This window comes from Caretta caretta, chromosome 28 (genome assembly GCF_965140235.1).
Source record: "Caretta caretta isolate rCarCar2 chromosome 28, rCarCar1.hap1, whole genome shotgun sequence".
NCBI classification, from domain to species: Eukaryota; Metazoa; Chordata; order Testudines; family Cheloniidae; genus Caretta; species Caretta caretta.
In genome coordinates, this window is record NC_134233.1 from 1972427 (window position 1) to 1990612 (window position 18186).

General features: G+C 61.5%; 1 protein-coding gene across 1 annotated transcript; it reads right to left on the reverse strand.

Moving 5' to 3' along the window:
* Positions 1 to 1209: 1209 nt before the first annotated feature.
* On the reverse strand, positions 1210 to 18186 carry DVL2 (dishevelled segment polarity protein 2). The gene is made up of 15 exons (XM_048833769.2): positions 17822 to 18186; positions 12605 to 12674; positions 12079 to 12224; positions 11223 to 11332; positions 10827 to 10959; positions 10091 to 10181; positions 9913 to 9982; positions 9082 to 9221; positions 8650 to 8726; positions 7530 to 7597; positions 6864 to 6998; positions 6619 to 6750; positions 5523 to 5699; positions 4164 to 4388; positions 1210 to 3549 (listed from the first exon to the last, which is right to left on the reverse strand). The coding sequence occupies exons 1-15, from the start codon at positions 18004 to 18006 to the stop codon at positions 3065 to 3067; spliced, it is 2244 nt and encodes a 747-aa protein (XP_048689726.2). The 5' UTR covers positions 18007 to 18186; the 3' UTR covers positions 1210 to 3064.

Consider the following 18186-nt stretch of genomic DNA (forward strand, 5'->3'; position numbering starts at 1 on the left):
TGGGAAACGCCATTCGGGTGGGGGGGAGTGATGTAATCAGGGACACGTCACCACCACCCCCCCGATTCCCCCTACAGTCTATTTCCCCCACTGCTCGCAGTCCCCCCACCCACCCAGGGATCCCCCCTACAGTCTATTCCCCCCCTGGCTCACAGCCCCCCCCACCCCGCTCACAGTCCCCACCCAGGGATCCCCCCCAGTCTATTCCCCCCCACCGTTCACAGCCCCCCCCCACCCAGGGATCCCCCCCAGTCTATTCCCCCCCCGCCCCGCTCACAGTCCCCCCCCCCGGGATCCCCCCTACAGTCTATTCCCTCCCCGGCTCACAGCCCCCCCTCCCAGGGATCCCCTCTCTAGAGTCTATTCCCCCCCCCCCGGGCTCTCACGCCCAGCTCACTCATAACCACCCCCCCCTCCAGCCTTCCTTGTCTTGCATGCAAATTTTATGTAAAATGCATGCAAATTAGCGCCCTGGGCATGTGATGGGCCAATGGTAGCAGGGCAGTTTGGGGGTCCCCCTGTGAGGTTTGTTTGGGGGGAGAACCTGGCTACTCCCCCCTCCCCCGCATTTCACTGCCCATTGATCTCCATGAGCCAGGGGCCAGGCTGCCCTTAGCCAAAATGGCCGCCCCCTCCCACTGCTCTCAGCGGGCCTGAAGCCAAGCTGCCCTCCCCTAAAATGGCCACCTCCTTCCATTACCCAATGGGGCTGACGCCAGGCTGCCCTCACCTAAAATGGCCACCTTCTCCCATTGCTTTCTTTAGGCCTGAAGGCAGGCTGCTCTCAGGGTACTATATCACCATGGTAACTGAGCCCCCCTCATCCCAGCCCCACTGGGAGATATGAGCCCCCAAATGCAGAAAAGCCCCTGAACCCCATAGGTCTACTGGAGTCAGTGGGCCAGAGCCTCAGCTGGGGGGGACACATCCCTAGACCCCACTCCCCTCCCAGATCCAGGGAGAACCCAGGAGTCCTGGCTCCCAGCCCCCTCTGCTCTAACCCCCCAGACCCCAGTCCCCTCCCAGAGCCGAGGAGAGAACCCAGGAGTCCTGGCTCCCAGTCCCCCAGCTCTTACCCCCTTGCTCAGATACCAGGGTGAGGGGCAGCAGCTAAGCACCTTAGACCAAGAAGGGCCAGAACTGGACCCCCAACCAACCCAGGAGCCCAGATAGCCCCGCCCATGCGCCCCGATATTTTTTTTTGATCCCTTTGCTTTATTTTTATATTTTTATTGTTCTTTTAATACACAAAGAGCTAAAAATAAATACATTATTCAAAATAAGATTCTGCTACCATGCCCCCCACCCCCTCAGCAGTGGAGGGGCACTGCTAAGAGAAATGGGGGACCCCCAGCACCAATTATGGGGGGTATGTACCCTATGTGTGGAGCTAGAGAAATGGGGATCCCCCAGCCCCATTTAGGGGGGTAGGTAGTGTACGTAGGGGGCTGGAGAAATGGAGGATCCCCCACCCCATTAGTAGGGGTACAGAGCCTATGTGAGGGGCTGGAGAAAAGGGGGGCCCCAGAACCGTTTATGGGGGGGTACATATGCTGTGTGTTGAGGGAAACAGAACTGCCACCCCTTGGGGGTGATCCGAGCCACCTCGGAGCCCCCCAAGCAACAGGGGCGGATCGGGAATATCCCCCCAACTCTCCAACCTAAAGTGGTCTTGACTTCCCCATCAGAAACGCCCCGCTTTCCACCCCCCCCAGCATCCCAAGATTGACCTCCTGGGTCCAGACCAGAGAGGTCAATATTGGCCAGGGGGGAGAGGGGGTGCCCCCCAAATGCAAGAGGGGGAGGGAAGCTTGTAGTTGACCGTGCCTGCAGGCAGAGAGGGGTCATAGCTTGCTGGGGGGGGGGGGGAAGGGGGGAGGCGAGGGTAATTGGACCCCCATCTCAATCAGACACCCTGATTATGTGAGTTTGGGGGGCCAGGGAGGATAAAATGGGGTAGGACCTTTCCAAAACTGTGCATTTCTTTTTTTAATACAAAGAACGTTTATAAAAATGTCTCAAAGAACGTGGTGGTTTTTTTTGTTTTTTAAAAATCGATAATAAAAAAAAAGTTATAAAAAAGGATCTTTTCGGGAGGAAAAAAGATCTGGTCACTTCATCCACACCGGGGGGCGGTACCGAGCGGCGCCGGGGGTTGGGGGGGGGCGGGGGCTTCAGTACCAACGGGGGGAGGGGTGGTTTGGGACAGTACCGCCCAAAAACTGGAGAGAAAGCCCCGGCTCGAGCCCCCAGTCCGGGCTTTGCTCCCCAGCGGAGGGTCCCGTGACCCGGTGCCGGGTCATGTGACTTTAAGAAAGGCCGCGTGGCCCCGGAGGGCGACCACCTGACCAGAACTGGCCACTCGTGGGGCCGCTGGCGGCAGGGCACGGGATAGGAAACGGCCGTCAGGTGGCCCGGGGAAACGAAGTCACCGGACCAAGCGCCGGTCACGCGACATCAAGGCAGCGACAGGACAGGAAGACTGAGTCACGAAGGGCCACAAGTGGTCACGTGACCACGGAAGACTTGGTTGATGGAGCCTGTCTGATGTCAGGGACGTGGTGTGTGGGGGGGGGGGAGGCAGGGTGTCACATGATCACAGGGAATTGGGCACCGGTCTTGGTCACGTGACATCCAGGTGGCCACGAAGTCAGTCACGCGACCCCGGAAGGCTCCGTGGCCGGAGGTCACAGGAGGACATGGTTGCCGCGGGCTGTCACATGACCACAAATGGCCACGCGGGTGGGTCGCATGACTCCGGAAGGCTCTGTGGCTAGAGGTCAAGGCTGCCTCACGTGACCCCCCCAAAAGGCTGTGTGGATGGAGATCACGTGACACTGGTTGGTCACATGGCATCCGAAGGCTCCGAGTGGATGGCAGGTCACGTGATCTCAAGGCAACGAGTGATAGCCACGCGGCTAGGAGTTCGGCCAGGTGGCTTCTCAAGGCTCCTTGGCTTGGACGGAGGTCACGGGGCATCAAGGCAACATGGAGGTTGAGGTGCCGACGGGCTGGGTCACATGACACACAGGTGGCGGGGCGGGCCCCGGGGGCGGCCAGCAGGTCACATGACGTCGACGAAGAACTCGCTGGGGTTGCCCATGGCCATGTGGAAGGACTGGCGGCTGGCGGTGAGCTCGGGGGGCACCGAGGCCAGGTCGCGGACCGGGGGGGCGCCGGGGGGCTGCACGGAGGCGGGGCCGGCGCTGGGGGGACCGGGGGGCATCATCATCACCATCATGGGGTTGTAGGGCAGGGGCATGCCGGGGGGCCCGTAGGAGTGGAGGGAGTGGTGGGACCGCATGCTGCTCACCAAGCTATGGTGACTGCGCTGAGGAGCCCCGCCCGCCTCGGCCCCGCCCACTGCCGGGGCGGGGCCTCCCCCGCCGGCTCCGCCCCCCGGCTCCGCCCGCCGCAGGCTGCTGCGGGTCGAGTACTCCGATTCGCTGCCGCTGCCCGACTTGGAGTCGGGGGCCGCCTTCTCGTCCTTGGCCTTCCCCCGGCCCCCACCGCCCCCGTCGCTCCGGTTGGAGCCGCTGCTCCGGCTCCCTGCAACGAGACCGGGGGGTGGTCAGTGACCTTCAGATCCACAGGGACCACCCCATTACACAGCGAACCCAGGAGTCCTGGCTCCCAGCCCCCCCCGCTCTCACCACCAGACCCCACTCCCCTCCCAGAGCCGGGGAGAGAACCCAGGAGTCCTGCCACCCATCCTCTCCTGCTCTAACCACTGGACCCCACTCCCCTCCCAGAGCCGGGGAGAGAACCCAGGAGTCCTGCCACCCATCCTCTCCTGCTCTAACCACTAGACCCCACTCCCCTCCCAGAGCCGGGGAGAGAACCCAGGAGTCCTGCCACCCATCCTCTCCTGCTCTAACCACTAGACGCCACTCCCCTCCCAGAGCCGGGGAGAGAACCCAGGAGTCCTGCCACCCATCCTCTCCTGCTCTAACCACTAGACCCCACTCCCCTCCCAGAGCCGGGGAGAGAACCCAGGAGTCCTGCCGCCCATCCCTCCTGCTCTAACCACCAGCCCCCACTCCCCTCCCAGAGCCGGGGAGAGAACCCAGGAGTCCTGCCGCCCATCCCTCCTGCTCTAACCACTAGACGCCACTCCCCTCCCCTCCCGGGGGATGGAACCAGGCGGCCCCCGCGTCGCTCACCCTCGCTGTGCTGGCTCCCGGCGCTGCCCATGCCGTAGCTGTAGGAGGAGAGCTCGTGGTAGGGCGGGGGCTGGGGGCTGTAGGGGTGCGGGGCCGGGTACTGGTAGGAGAAGGTGGGCATCAGGGGCCAGGGCGTGGCCCCGGGCAGCGGGAGCGGGGCCAGCGTGTCCTGGTCCGAGGCCCCGCTCGAGCCATCGTTGTCGTTGAGGGAGAGGTTGGCCATGTCTGGAAGGGAGAAGGGGAGGGTCAGGCGTACAGGTCAGCTGTGTTTGGCCCCCGCTAGGGGGCGCCGGCTCCCACCCGCCCCAGGGCGGGGCCTGGCTGGCTCAGGGGGGTGGGGAATGGGGCACAGGGCCCGTCACCTCTAGGGGGCGCTGGCTCCCACCCACCCCAGGGCGGGAACTGACTGGCTCAGGGGGGGTGGGGAATGGGGCACAGGGCCCGTCCCCTCTAGGGGGTGCCAGCTCCCACCCGGCCCCAGGGCACCCACTGGCTGACTCAGGGGGGCAGGGAATGGGGCACGGGGCCTGTCCACTCTAGGGGGTGCCAGCTCCCACCCGGCCCCAGGGCACCCACTGGCTGACTCAGGGGGGCAGGGAATGGGGCACGGGGCCTGTCCACTCTAGGGGGTGCCGGTTCCCACCCGGCCCCAGGGCACCCACTGGCTGACTCAGGGGGGCAGGGAATGGGGCACGGGGCCTGTCCACTCTAGGGGGTGCCGGTTCCCACCCGGCCCCAGGGCACCCACTGGCTGACTCAGGAGGGCGGGGAATGGGGCACGGGGCCTGTCCACTCTAGGGGGTGCCGGCTCCCACCCGGCCCCACGGCACCCACTGGCTGACTCGGGGGGCGGGGAATGGGGCACGGGGCCTGTCCCCTCTAGGGGGCGCTGGCTCCCACCCGCCCCAGGGCGGGGACTGACTAACTCAGGGGGGGCGGGGAATGGGGCACGGGGCCTGTCCCCTCTAGGGGGCGCCGGTTCAAATCCGGCCCCAGGCTCGTGGTCTGACTGGCCTGTTGGGCAAGGAGCTTACAGAAGAACCCAGGAGTCCTGGCTCTCCCGCTTCCCTCCCCAGCCCCGAGCCCACGGGCTGCGGGGGAGATGATCAGGGTGGGGGTGAGTCGGCCCAGAGGGGTGCAGGGATCGACCGATCCCCGGTCGGGAAAGACGGGAGGGGTGGGGTGGGGATCCCCTCGTTTGAGACACCCCAGCCTGGCGCCAGCTCTTGCAACGGGCATCCCGCCCGGGCCGCCGATCGGGCCTGGCCCCTGTTCCCCAGCAGAGCCCCCCGCAGCCTGGAGCTCCGGCTCAGTGCCCCGGGGGTGGGGGGCCCGGGGGGGCGGGGGGGGGGCGCTCACAGTTCTCGCAGCCGCGCAGGTCCCCAAAGACATAGTAGCATTGCTCGGAGAACGTGATCTTGTTCACCGTGTGCCGGATGAAGCCGGCTTTCAGCAGGTTGCTGGCGTATTTCCGCGCCTCCCGCCGGTCCTGGAAGCCCTCGACGTGGTGATACAGCCAGTCCACCACGTCCGAGCCTGGGGGGGAGGGAGCGGGGGGCTCAGCAGGGGGCGCTCTTCCCCGGCAGGCGGGGCTAGCCCCAGGGCGGCACTAGGGGGCGCTGTGGGGCAGGGAGCGGGGCAGGGGGCGCTCTCCTGTGGCAGGCGGGGCTGGCCCCAGGGCGGCGCTGTGGGGCTCGGGGCGGGGGACTCGGCAGGGTGCGCTCTCCCTTTGCAGGCCGGGCTGGCCCCAGGGTGGCCCTGTGGGGCAGGGAAGGGGCTCGACAGGGGGCGCTCTCCCATGGCAGGCAGGACTGGCCCAGGGCGGCGCTAGGGGGCGCTGTGGGGCAGGGAGCAGGGAGGGGGGCTCGGCAGGGGGCGCTCTCCCATGGCAGGCGGGGCTGGCCCCAGGGCGGCGCTGTGGGGCGGGGTGCAGGGGCGGGGGGCTCGGCAGGGGGCACTTTCTCGTGGGCAGGCAGGACTGGCCCAGGGCGGAGCTAGGGGGTGCTGTAGGGCAGGGAGCTCGGCACAGGGCGCTCTCCCCCAGGGCCCTGCTGTGGGGCAGGGAGTGGGGTGCGGGGCTCAGCAGGTGGCGCTGGCCCCAGGGCGGCACTAGGGGGCGCTGTGGGGCAGGGGGCTCAGCAGGGGATGCTCTCCCCCAGCAGGCGGGGCTGGCCCGGTCCCAGGGCAGCGCTGTGGGGCTGGGAGCGGGGCAGGGGGCTTGGCAGGGGGCACTCTCCCCTCATAGGCGGGGCTGGCCCCAGGGCGGCCCTGTGGGACAGGGAGGGGGCTCGGCAGGGGGTGCTCTCCCGTGGCAGGCAGGACTGACCCCAGGGCGGCGCTAGGGGGCACTGTGGGGCAGGGGGCTCAGCAGGGGATGCTCTCGACGCTGTCCCCTCCGCCGGGCCGAGCGGCGCCCCCCGGTGGCCAAGGCGCCCGGGGCCCCCCCGAGACCTACCCAGGAAGGCGTTGGGAATGGTGATTTTCAGCCACATGCGGTCGCGGACCTCCAGCCCCGACTCCGGGGACGCCATGGCCTTGGTGACGGACGCCATGTCCGTGTGGACCGACAGATTGAAGTCGTCGAAGCCTGCGGAGAAAGGAGCCGTGGGACCGCCATGGGGCGGGGACTGGCTGGCTCGGGGGTGGGGGGCAGGGAGTGGGGCCCGGGGCCCGTCCCCTCCAGGGGGTGCCGTTACTCACGCTCGGTCTCGGCGACGGAGCTCCCGGAGGTGATGGTGCTCATGGAGGTGGTCCCGGGGTAGGCGGCGAAGGCGCCGGTCAGGGCGGCCGAGTGGGAGACCCAGGCAGCCGGGTCGATGGGTTGGATGGGCTCATCTGGGGGGGGAGGAGGGGGAGGGAAGGGGCGGGAGGAAACGCTGAGTCGGCTCTCGAAAAGCAGCCCCCCCCCGCACTCACAGCCCCCCCATCTCATCCCCCAATCCCAGCCTCACCCAATATACCCCCCCCATGTGACGTCTGACTCTCAGAAACAGGGTGCCCCTGGGGAGCCCCCCCTGCTGGCTACAACTCCCTCCCCCAGACACAACCCCACCAACCAGGCAGAGAAGCACCCCACACGTCAATGATTTTCTCTCCTCAGCACCCCCCTTTCAAACCCTGCACCACGAAGCACCCCCAAATTCCAGACTTGGGAGGGTGACAGACAGTCGCACCCCAAATGACATATCGCCCCAAAATCGCCACCCCACGGAGCTGGGGACCCCACAGCTCATGACTGAGAGATATAAGACACCTCCATACTTCAGAGAGGGCAACCCAATCACCCACAAACTCTGAGCCAAGGGGGAGATGCTGGCGTAAAGAGCCGGCACCTGGTAGCAATGGTTTTGGGGCGTCAGTACTTACTCCTGGGCAGCGTGAAGTACCCCTGGGGGGAAGGGTCCCAGCATTTGGCCACTGTCAGCACGATCGGGCTATAAGAAAAAGGGGGTGGAGGTGAACCCCAACTCCCTCCTGCCATTGAGATGTGGCCACCTCTGGGGCGGGGCAGCTGGTTACCCAGGGACCCCTCACCCGGCGCTGAGATGCAGCCACCTCTGGGGCGGGGCGGCTGTTTAACAGCTTGACAGCGATTTTGGGGAAGGACATGAAGGAATTGGTCCTGACAGTGGGGAGAGGGCCCCGGCCCCAACCCCACCCCCGGCAGCACGGTGCCCCCTAGTGCCGCCCTAGGACCAGACTTAGATCTTCCACCGTCCCAGTTTCCAGGGCTAATGACAGCTCCTGGGGGAATTGTGCGCCATTGCGCAATGCAGAATTTTTGCGGAAATTAACGTTGTGTGCGCCAAATTTCCTTTCCTCCACAGAAATGAGCTGTTTCTCCCTCTGGATCCCTGGGGTGGGCGTGGGGATCTGGGTAAAGGGGGGGCCCTGCGGCTGGGCTCCAGGGAGGGAGGGTGGGGGTACCTGGGCTGGGGAGGGCTTTGGGTATATTGGCTGGGTGCGGGGGCACCACGACTGGGCTCTTGCGAGGACAGGTTTTGGGTGTATTGGGAGGGGGCACCATGGCTGGGCTGTGTTGGGGGGGGACAGATTTGTGGGTATCTGGCCCCCTGTCTGAGTTCTGGGATGAGGGGAGGGGGCAGAGAAACAGGGGGGTTACTTTAAGTCTCTTCTCCTGGGGGAATTTGTGCGTGTGTCTATATCGACAACAGATATTTGGAAATAAATAACCAAAATCATTGAAACTGGCATGATTATGCAGTGTTACTTTGACAAATAAAATTTGCAGAATTTTAAAATATTGTGCGCAGAATTTGCAAATTTTTGGCGCAGAATTTGCAAATTTTTTGGCGCAGAATGCCCCCAGGAGTAAAATTACCAGCGAGGGGATCCTAGGTAAGGCTCATCCACCACAAGTGACCTTGCAATCAACTTTAGCCATGGCCCGTGTCTCATTCCGGGGTCCTGGGGCACCCCTCCAACCTCGCCCCACCCCCCAAGAGAGCAGGTGTCCCCCACTCACCCCGGCTTGTGGACGATCTCCCTCAGGACTCTGACGGCATCGTCGTTGCTCATGTTCTCAAAGTTAATGTCGTTCACCTGTGGGGGAAAGTGCAACACAAACTGAGACGCCGCCTTCCAAGGCAGGGTGAGCAGCGGACGCCTGGGTTCATTCCACGGTTCTGGGAGAGGAGTGGGGTCTAGTGGTTAGAGCAGGTGGGGCTGGAAGCCAGGACTCCTGGGTTCTCTCCCCAGCTCTGGGAGGGAAGTGGGGGCTGGTGGGTTAGAGCAGGGGGCTGGGAGCCAGACCCCAATCTTAGAGGTGGGGACAGGCGGTCTGTGCAGCACATGGTGTGACAGGTGCCCCGTGCAGCGCCTGGCCCAACTGGAGGAACCCCCAATCTCTCAGTGACTGGTGCCCCCAGCTACAGGGGGGTCCGGGGGGGTGTCGTACCTGCAGCAGCATGTCCCCTGGCTCAATGCGCCCGTCAGCTGCCACGGCCCCCCCCTTCATGATGGAGCCGATGTAGATGCCTCCGTCCCCCCGCTCGTTGCTCTGCCCCACGATGGAGATGCCCAGGAAGTTGTACTTCTCTGCCCGGGAGAGAGGAGGGGGAGGGCGGGGTCAGCGAAGGAGGCTCCGCCTCCTCTTGGAACCTTCCCTTCCCCCCCATCATTACCCCTCACTTGGAATCTTCCATTCTCTCCCCCTCCCCACTTGGAATCTTCCAGTCTCTTCCCTTCTTTCCCCACCCACTTGGAATCTTCCACTCTTTCCCCCCATTGACCCCACACTCATGGAATCTTCCATTCTCTCCCTTCTCATTTCCCCGCCCCCCCCCCGCCCCCCGCCAGTTGGCATTTTCCATTCTCTCTTCTCTTCTTTCCCGACCCACTTGGAATCTTCCATTCTCTCCCCAACTTGGAATCTTCTTCCCTTCTTTCCCCACCCGCTTGGAATCTTCCACTCTATCCCCCCATTGACCCCACACTCTTGGAATCTTCCATTGTCTCCCTCCCATCCTGTCCATCTTCCATGCTACCCCCCACCCCCCAACTTGGAATCTTCTATTCTCACCCCCCCCCCCCACACACACACACATACACACAGAGCTCCCTACTTGAAATCTTCCATTCTCTTCCCCACTCCCCACGCACTTGGACTCTTCCATTCTCCCCCCCCACCCCGTTGGTACCTTCCATTTCCCCCACACACAACCAGAGCTTCCTCCAAATCCCCTCCTCCCACCTGGCCCCCACCCCCACAGCCCCCCTCCCCACTTACCCATGTTGAGGGTGACCGTGATGATGTTGAGTGACATGGTAGAGTCGGTGACGCTGCTGAAGGAAGACGTCTGAAACGAAATGGGGGTTGGGGGGTGGAGTCAGTGGGGCAGAGGCAATACAGCCCCCCCCGCACCCTGCTTGCTCCCTCCCTCCCTGACACGGGGCCAGGCTCTTACCCGCTCCAGGCGCGGGGGGCGCTGCTTCCGCCGCCTCCGGTGGCGCTTGAGGAGGCGGGAGGCGCTGCTCTGTTCTGTGGAGCTGCTGAACCTGGGGGTGGAGGGGGCGAAAACGGAGGTTATGGATGGGGCTGCAGGAGGCAGGCTGCCCCGACCCCTCCCCCAGGGGGCATATCCTCCACCCCTCCCTCCCAACATCCTGGGGAACCCATCCTGGGGTTTGTCCCACCCCTGGGGCCAATCTCACCCCAGGGGTCCCCATGGAACTTCTGTCCCCGACTCTCTTTCCCCCACCAGGTTACCCGGCCCCTGGATTCTCTGCCACCACGGGGACCCTCCATTTCCCTGCCCCACAACAGCACATCCCACTTCGTTATCCTGTCCCCAGATCCCACCACCACAGGGAACCCCCAACTCCCTGCCCCACACCAGCAGCATCCCGCTGGGTTGCCCTGCCCCCAGATCCCACCACCATGGGGAACCCCCACACCAGCACAACCCTGCAGGATTACCTTACCCCTATATCTTCCCTCCACCAGGGAGACCCCCAACTCCCCTCCCTCCACCAGGGGGACCCTCCGAGTTTACTCTGGTTCCCCCTCAACCAGGGGGACTCCCATGGGGTTTGCTCCTGGATTCCACCCTGGATTTGCCCCTGAATTTAATGCCACCACCACCAGGGTCCCCATGGGTTTCTCCTTCATGCCCTCCCCACCCTCCCTGCCCCCCGTCCCACCTGCTCATGGTGTCGTCGTCATCTGAGTCGCATAGGCTGGTGGTCTCGATCTCACTGGTCAGCAGGGTGGACGAGCTCTCATAGCCGGCCAGGTGTCGTTCCAGCCGCGACTGCCCATTCGGCCGGTGCCCGCCTGTGGTGGGGGGAATAGGGCCAGGGTCAGGAGGCTGAGGCGACGGTCGCACTCCCTTCCCAGAGCCGGGGAGAGAACCCAGGAGTCCTGGCTCCCAGCCCCCCCTGCTCTAACCCACCAGCCCCCACTCCCCTCCCAGAGCCGGGGAAAGAACCCAGGAGTCCAGGCTCCCAGCCCCCCCTGCTCTAACCCACCAGCCCCCACTCCCCTCCCAGAGCTGGGGAGAGAACCCAGGAGTCCTGGCTGGTTCGGGGGCCCCTCACCACCATGCTCCGTGCTCTCCCGGCGCCGTGGCCTCTCCCTCCGCAGCGACACGACCGACTCCGTCTCCGTCTCGTGCTCCAGGTTCTCCCGGCTGCCCGAGATGTTAGGGCTGCAAAGACCCACGGTTGGTTACTGTTGGGGTCCACCGCTGCTGCCCCTCCACCTGAGGAAGATGGCCCCTTCCACCTCCCCCCACCTGTCACCTGTGGACTCTTCCAAAGTCTCCACTGCTCTCCCCCACTTGCGCACGGTCCCTTAAACCTCCCCTGCTTAGTCAGTGGACTCTTCCAATCTGACCTATTGCAATCAGGTCTGGGGATTACACAGGATTATGTTCCACCCACCCCCCAACCCATACCGGCCGGTGGACCCTTCCATCCCTCCCCTGTTTTTTGGGAGGTGGACTCTTCCACCCACCCCAATACAGAGGATTTTCTCCCTCCATCCCTAGTAAGGGCAGGTGGACTGTTCCACCCCTCAACACTGGGTGTGTGTGTGTGTGTGTAAATCCTCTAATAGTGGCAGGTGAACTCTTCCACTCCCTCTGTACTGCACGTGTGCTCTTCCACCACCCAGTGCACAAGATTTAACCCCCCCCACCCCAATACTGGCAAGTGGACTCTTCCACCCTGCCCTTTCCATGATCAGTGGTTCCTCCCAATACTGGCAGGTGGACTCTTCCATCCCCAATGCAGAGGATTTAAAACCCCTCCCCAGTACTCCAGGTGGACTCTCCCACCTGATGAGTGGCTCCCCCCAATACTGGCAATTGGACTCTTCCACACCCCCCAATGCAGAAGATTACACCCCCCAGTTCGGAGAGGTAGACCCTTCTCCCCCCCATCCCGTACTCACTGGAAGGAGGGGGGCCGGGAGTCCCCGATGCCGCTGGTCCTCTCCACGGGCAGCGGGGGCAGGGGGGGCGGCGGGGGCGAGGGCTCCGGTCGGGTCTCTGCGGGAGTCGGCACCGGCTCGGGCTGGGGGGTCTCCGAAGACACCAGCTTGGGGAGGGGATGGGGGGGGACAAAGGGTGCGTGAGCTGCCTTGGACTGAACCATCCCACGGCCCCTGAACCAGAAACCCCCCCGCTCCCCCGCTGTCTGATCTGGGCAGGGGGAGGGACCATAGTAGGCTTGGGCAGCCCACTGGTCTGATCCAGGGCAGCAGGCGGGATACCGGGCTAGATGGGCCCATTGGCCTGACCTGGGACAGTGCGGAAGGGGCAAGATACCAGGCTAGATGGGCCCACAGGCCTGATCCGGGATGGTGGGGAAGGGGCAGGAGACCAGGCTAGATGGGCCTCTGGGTCCGACCAGTCGCAGGGATTTCTATGCCCCAATGCAACTTCCTGTAGTAATGAGAACGACCCACACGGCCATACCCAGGAGACGACTCTCCCGTTGAAACAGGGCAGCTTCGCATTGTCGTCTGAAATCTCCTCCTTGACAACCCTACAGCGGAGAGAAATGGAAACAGGTTAGAGCGGTCATGTGACCAGGCATCCCTCACCCGGCGCTGAGATGCAGCCACCTCTGGGGAAGGGATGGCTGTTTATACAGGGATCCCTCACGCAATGCAGCCGCCTCTGGGAAAGGGGTGGCTGTTTATACGGGGATCCCTCGCCCGGTGCGGAGATGCAGCCACCTCTGGGGTGGGACACAGAAGCCGACTAACAGCCACACAGTGACACCACACAACAATTTAAGGCCGGGACTGTTCTGTTTATACAGCACCTAGCGTGGTGGGATCTCAGTCGAGGCGTGTGGCACTTGAAGCAGAGAAATAATTACACTGGGGTACGAGGAGGGGGATTTTAGGGAGGCCGAATGGAATAAGCCTGGCTGGAAATTCAGCCAGGACGTCGGACTTCAAATCCCTACAAAGATGTTCCAGAGGATCGTTAACAATTTTGAGGGCTGTGGAAAATGCCTGCTTCCCTTGACCAAAGATTTCCCATGCTCGGATGGGTCTGGATATTTTAATCAACCTATATGAGTAGCTCAGATGCAGACTGCCAGAGGCTGGGGTCAGTGTTTTACACAGGAGGAAAGCGAATTTAGAATTTCTCAATGAACTGAACGAAAAAGAGATTGACAATCTCGGTTTTTATTTATTTATTCCGTTAAAAAGAATTTAGCAACTTCTACGGACCAGAAATATTTTCACAATGGTTTCAATTCTTTGTCTATTTTGACTATTGTCCTTTATAATCAAATGTCTGTATTTTGAACGTTATTAGTTACTCATAACTCCAAATGTATAGAGAATGCTATTTATGAATCACTTCACATCTCTATTGTGTTATTTATACGCTAAAATCTATGCCTGACGATTAATAATCCTATATATATGTGGTATTATTTATAACAAAATCCATGTCGGGTTACAATTAATAATTATTAACCCAATATTTATATCCAGGCTTGGAAAGATTAGAGTTTTATGGGTAAATGTCGGTAAACATCGATTTCACCACGGATAATAATCAAAGTTTACAGGTAGGAAACGTAAGAAAAATGATTCTTGAGAACTCATTCGAGTTTCATTTAAGGCTATTTTGACACGTGATGTTGACCATTTGTGTTTTCACGGTTATAAAGCTTTAACTCCTTGAATCTTAACACTCGCGGTCATTAAATAATCAGCGTCTGACCCGCCCGATAATTTCCCACAACCGTGAAAGTTTAAATCCATACAGGTAATAAAAAACAGACTTAAAACCCACAATTGTGCAAATGTATAACTGATAAAAAATGGGGGGAAAATGCTTCAATCCCATAATTTCACGCCACTGCGAGAATTTAGATTGATAAACCTGAAAAACGCTATGATCTTTTGCACAACGGTGAAAATTTAAAATTGATCACAATTGAAAAAAATATTCCCACCCGCATAATTTCACGCCGTTGACACACTCCATATTGACAAGCATTAAAAACACTTCAACCCCCTAATTTTGCACGTACTGTGAAAATTTAAAATCTATACAAATCAGGGGGAAAAAAACCCTCTTTCAAACATAGATATTATCCACCAAAATTATTTTAAGAAGTCTAATTTTGAAAAACCTATTTATACCGTATTTTTGGAAGTAGATAGCTCGCCATCATATCATATGTATCTCCAGGCCGATATGTGCTTAAACCGTAAGCCATATTGCATTTATTTGTCATTTATGACCGATTTATGCATTCCGTCGTTTATAACCCCAAAGCGGTATGGGAGTCAGCCCCACAGCTACATTATTTGTCACTCAAGAAAGGCATTTTACTATTCGTTTCTAAAGAGGGCCCTAGCAAATTCGCGGTCCATTTTGGTCAACGTCACGGTCATAGGATTTTAAAAATCGTTAATTTCATTATTTCAGCTTGTTGAATCTGAAGTGTCACAGTGTTGGAATTGCAGGGGTCCTGACCCAAAAAGGAGCTGTGGGGGAGGGGTTGCAAGGTTACGGCTGCTGGCGGAGGCATTGCCTTCAGAGCTGGGCAACCGGAGAGCGGCGGCTGCTGGCCAAGAGCCCAGCTCTGAAGGCAGGGCAGAAGGATGGCTAAACTGGGATACGAAACTGGGAGGAGTGGTAGATACGCTGGAGGGGAGGGATAGGATACAGAAGGACCTAGACAAATTGAAGGATTGGGCCAAAAGAAATCTGATGAGGTTCAATAAGGATAAGTGCAGGGTCCTGCACTTAGGATGGAAGAACCCAATGCACAGCTACAGACTAGGGACCGAATGGCTCGGCAGCAGTTCTGCGGAAAAGGACCTAGGGGTGACAGTGGACGAGAAGCTGGATATGAGTCAACACTGTGCCCTTGTTGCCAAGAAGGCCAATGGCATTTTGGGACGTATAAGTAGGGGCATAGCGAGCAGATCGAGGGACGTGATCGTTCCCCTCTATTCGACATTGGTGAGGCCTCATCTGGAGTACTGTGTCCAGTTTTGGGCCCCACACTACAAGAAGGATGTGGATAAATTGGAGAGAGTCCAGCGAAGGGCAACAAAAATGATTAGGGGACTGGAACACATGAGTTATGAGGAGAGGCTGAGGGAGCTGGGATTGTTTAGCCTGCAGAAGAGAAGAATGAGGGGGGATTTGATAGCTGCTTTCAACTACCTGAAAGGGGGTTCCAGAGAGGATGGCTCTAGACTGTTCTCAATGGTAGCAGATGACAGAACGAGGAGTAATGGTCTCAAGTTGCAGTGGGGGAGGTTTAGATTGGATATTAGGAAAAACTTTTTCACTAAGAGGGTGGTGAAACACTGGAATGCGTTACCTAGGGAGGTGGTGGAATCTCCTTCCTTAGAGGTTTTTAAGGTCAGGCTTGACAAAGCCCTGGCTGGGATGATTTAACTGGGAATTGGTCCTGCTTCGAGCAGGGGGTTGGACTAGATGACCTTCTGGGGTCCCTTCCAACCCTGATATTCTATGATTCTATGGCATGGTAGGGGATTGCCACCCTTACGTCTGCACTGCTGGGCCCTCCGTCAGCAGCCGCTGCTGTCCGGCCGCCCAGCTCCAAGGGCGGCGCAGAAGTAAAGGTAGCAAAACCAGAACTCCCCCGCCCTAAAATCCCCTCCGCTGCAACTCCCTTTTGGGTCAGGCCTCCCAATTTGAGAAACGCTGGTCTCCCCGGTGAAATCTGTGTAGCACAGGGTAAAAGCCCACAAGAGACCAGATTTCACAGGGGGGAGACCAGATTTCACCACCCGTGACGCGCTGTTCGTGGATCGGGTAGGGCCCTGTTTATAAATCAGCGCTGAGCCTGGATATTTAAAACCCCCTGCCGCTTCGTTATGACCCCTACCGATAGATTAATGACACAATTTTGAATTGCAAATTCCTCTACGCTGGGTTATTTATCCCTTCCTATTGATGGGTGGCCAGTTCTGGCCAGGGATCCTTAGTGTTATTGATACGCTCCCAGCTCTGAAGTATTATGGATCTACGCCACTATCCGGATATCGCCTTCTCGCTCCCAGCTCCGCCACCCGGATGGTCTATCTGCCCCCGTACCCACGCGGCAGGGGGGAGTCAATTATTTTTGGTCCGGGTCTGCATTTCTTGGTCAAGGTGTAGTCAAGGCCCCAGAGAAAATTAAAATATCGTCGTCAGCATCACAGTAGGGATCGTAATAAGTAGACCAAAAAGATGTCAGGGTCAGTCCCAGAGCGCTGGGCGGTCCGGATTTGGCCCCCAGCCGGTCTGTTGCCAGCCCTGGCCGCCCGGTGTTATGAACAGGGTGGGGTGGGGAGCTGGACAGGGTCCTTCCCCATGCTAAGGACACCTGTGGGGGCCAGGGAAAGGGGGATCTGCCGGATGCCGGGGTCTCCCCGGCGCAGGGGTGGGGGGAGAGGTCTCCTGGAGGCCTGGGTCCCCCTAAGAGGTGAGATGATGGAAGGGCCCGGGTCCCCTGGACTCCTGGGTCCTCCTGAAGAGGGGGGTGGGGCACAGGGTCTCCCGGATACCTGCCCCCCCCCAAAAGGGGATGATGGAGGGCCCCAGGGTCTCCCAGACAAGTGGGTCCCCCTGCAGAAGGGGGACGGAGGAAAGTGTCCCCCAGACGCCTAGGTTCCCTGGGGGGGGAGGAAGAGGAGGAAGGAGGTGGGGTCTCCCGGACGCCTGGGTCCATCCCGGAAAGCGGATGGGGGGCGGGCTCCCCCGGACGCCTGGGTCCCCCCGGAAGAGGGATGGGGGGCGGGCTCCCCCGGACGCCTGGGTCCCCCCGGGAGGGGAAGAGGAGGGAGGAGGCGGGGTCCCCTGGACGCCTGGGTCCCGCCTCGGGGGGGGGGGAAGAGGAAGGAGGAGATGGGGTCTCCCAGACGCCTGGGTCCCCCAGGAAGAGGGATGGAGCGTGGGGTCCCCCGGATGCCTGGGTCCCCCCGGAAGAGGGATGGGGGGTGGGCTCCCCCGGACGCCTGGGTCCCCCTGGGAGGGGAAGAGGAGGCGGGGTCCCCTGGACGCCTGGGTCCCGCCTCGGGGGGGGGGAAGAGGAAGGAGGAGATGGGGTCTCCCAGACGCCTGGGTCCCCCAGGAAGAGGGATGGAGCGTGGGGTCCCCCGGATGCCTGGGTCCCCCCGGAAGAGGGATGGGGGGCGGGCTCCACCGGACGCCTGGGTCCCCCTGGGAGGGGAAGAGGAGGCGGGGTCCCCTGGACGCCTGGGTCCCGCCTCGGGGGGGGGGAAGAGGAAGGAGGAGATGGGGTCTCCCAGACGCCTGGGTCCCCCAGGAAGAGGGATGGAGCGTGGGGTCCCCCGGACGCCTGGGTCCCCCCGGAAGAGGGATGGGGGGCGGGCTCCCCCGGACGACTGGGTCCCCCCGGAAGAGGGATGGGGGGCGGGCTCCCCCGGACGCCTGGGTCCCCCCGGAAGAGGGATGGGGCGTGGGGTCCCCCGGACGCCTGGGTCCCCCCGGAAGGGGGATGGGGCGCGGGGTCCCCCGGACGCCTGGGTCCCCCCCGGACGGGGAAGAGGAGGGAGGGGGCGGGGTCCCCCGGACGCCTGGGTCCCCCCGGCAGGGGGATGGGGCGCGGGGCCCCCGGGCGGGGGGGAGAGCGAGGAGGGAGGGGGCGGGTCCCCCGGACGCCTGGGTCCCCGGTACCCGAAGTCCTGGTCCATGCTCTTGAAGAAGTACTTGGCGCCGGGCCGGCTCAGCGCCGCCTTGACGTGGCCCAGCGTGATGCGCTCGGCGGGCACCGGGATCTTCACCAGGTAGGGGGTCTCCTCCTCGTCCAGGTGGTAGATCACCTTGGTCTCGCCCGCCCCCCCCGCGCCGGCCGCCGCCATGGTACGGCCCGGCCCGGCCCGGCCCGGCCCAGCGCGCCTGCGCCGCCGCCGCCGCCGCCGCCGGACGGGAACGAATCAACCCCGCGGCGGAAGGGGGCGGGGGGGTGGGAAAGCGCGGCGGCCCCCCGCGCGCGCGCGCGAGCCACCCTCCTATGTCTGGGACCGTCGCGTCCCTACGCT

Bases quoted from the DNA above. Each gene is read 5' to 3' on its own strand.
- DVL2 (XM_048833769.2), bottom strand. From the start codon at position 18,006: ATGGCGGCGGCCGGCGCGGGGGGGGCGGGCGAGACCAAGGTGATCTAC. The intron at 9,222-9,912 runs GTAAGTGGGGAG...TCTCCCGGGCAG, and splicing joins CACGGTCACCCTCAACATGG to AGAAGTACAACTTCCTGGGC. The intron at 7,598-8,649 runs GTGAGTGGGGGA...TTTTTCTTATAG, and splicing joins GAGATCGTCCACAAGCCGGG to CCCGATCGTGCTGACAGTGG.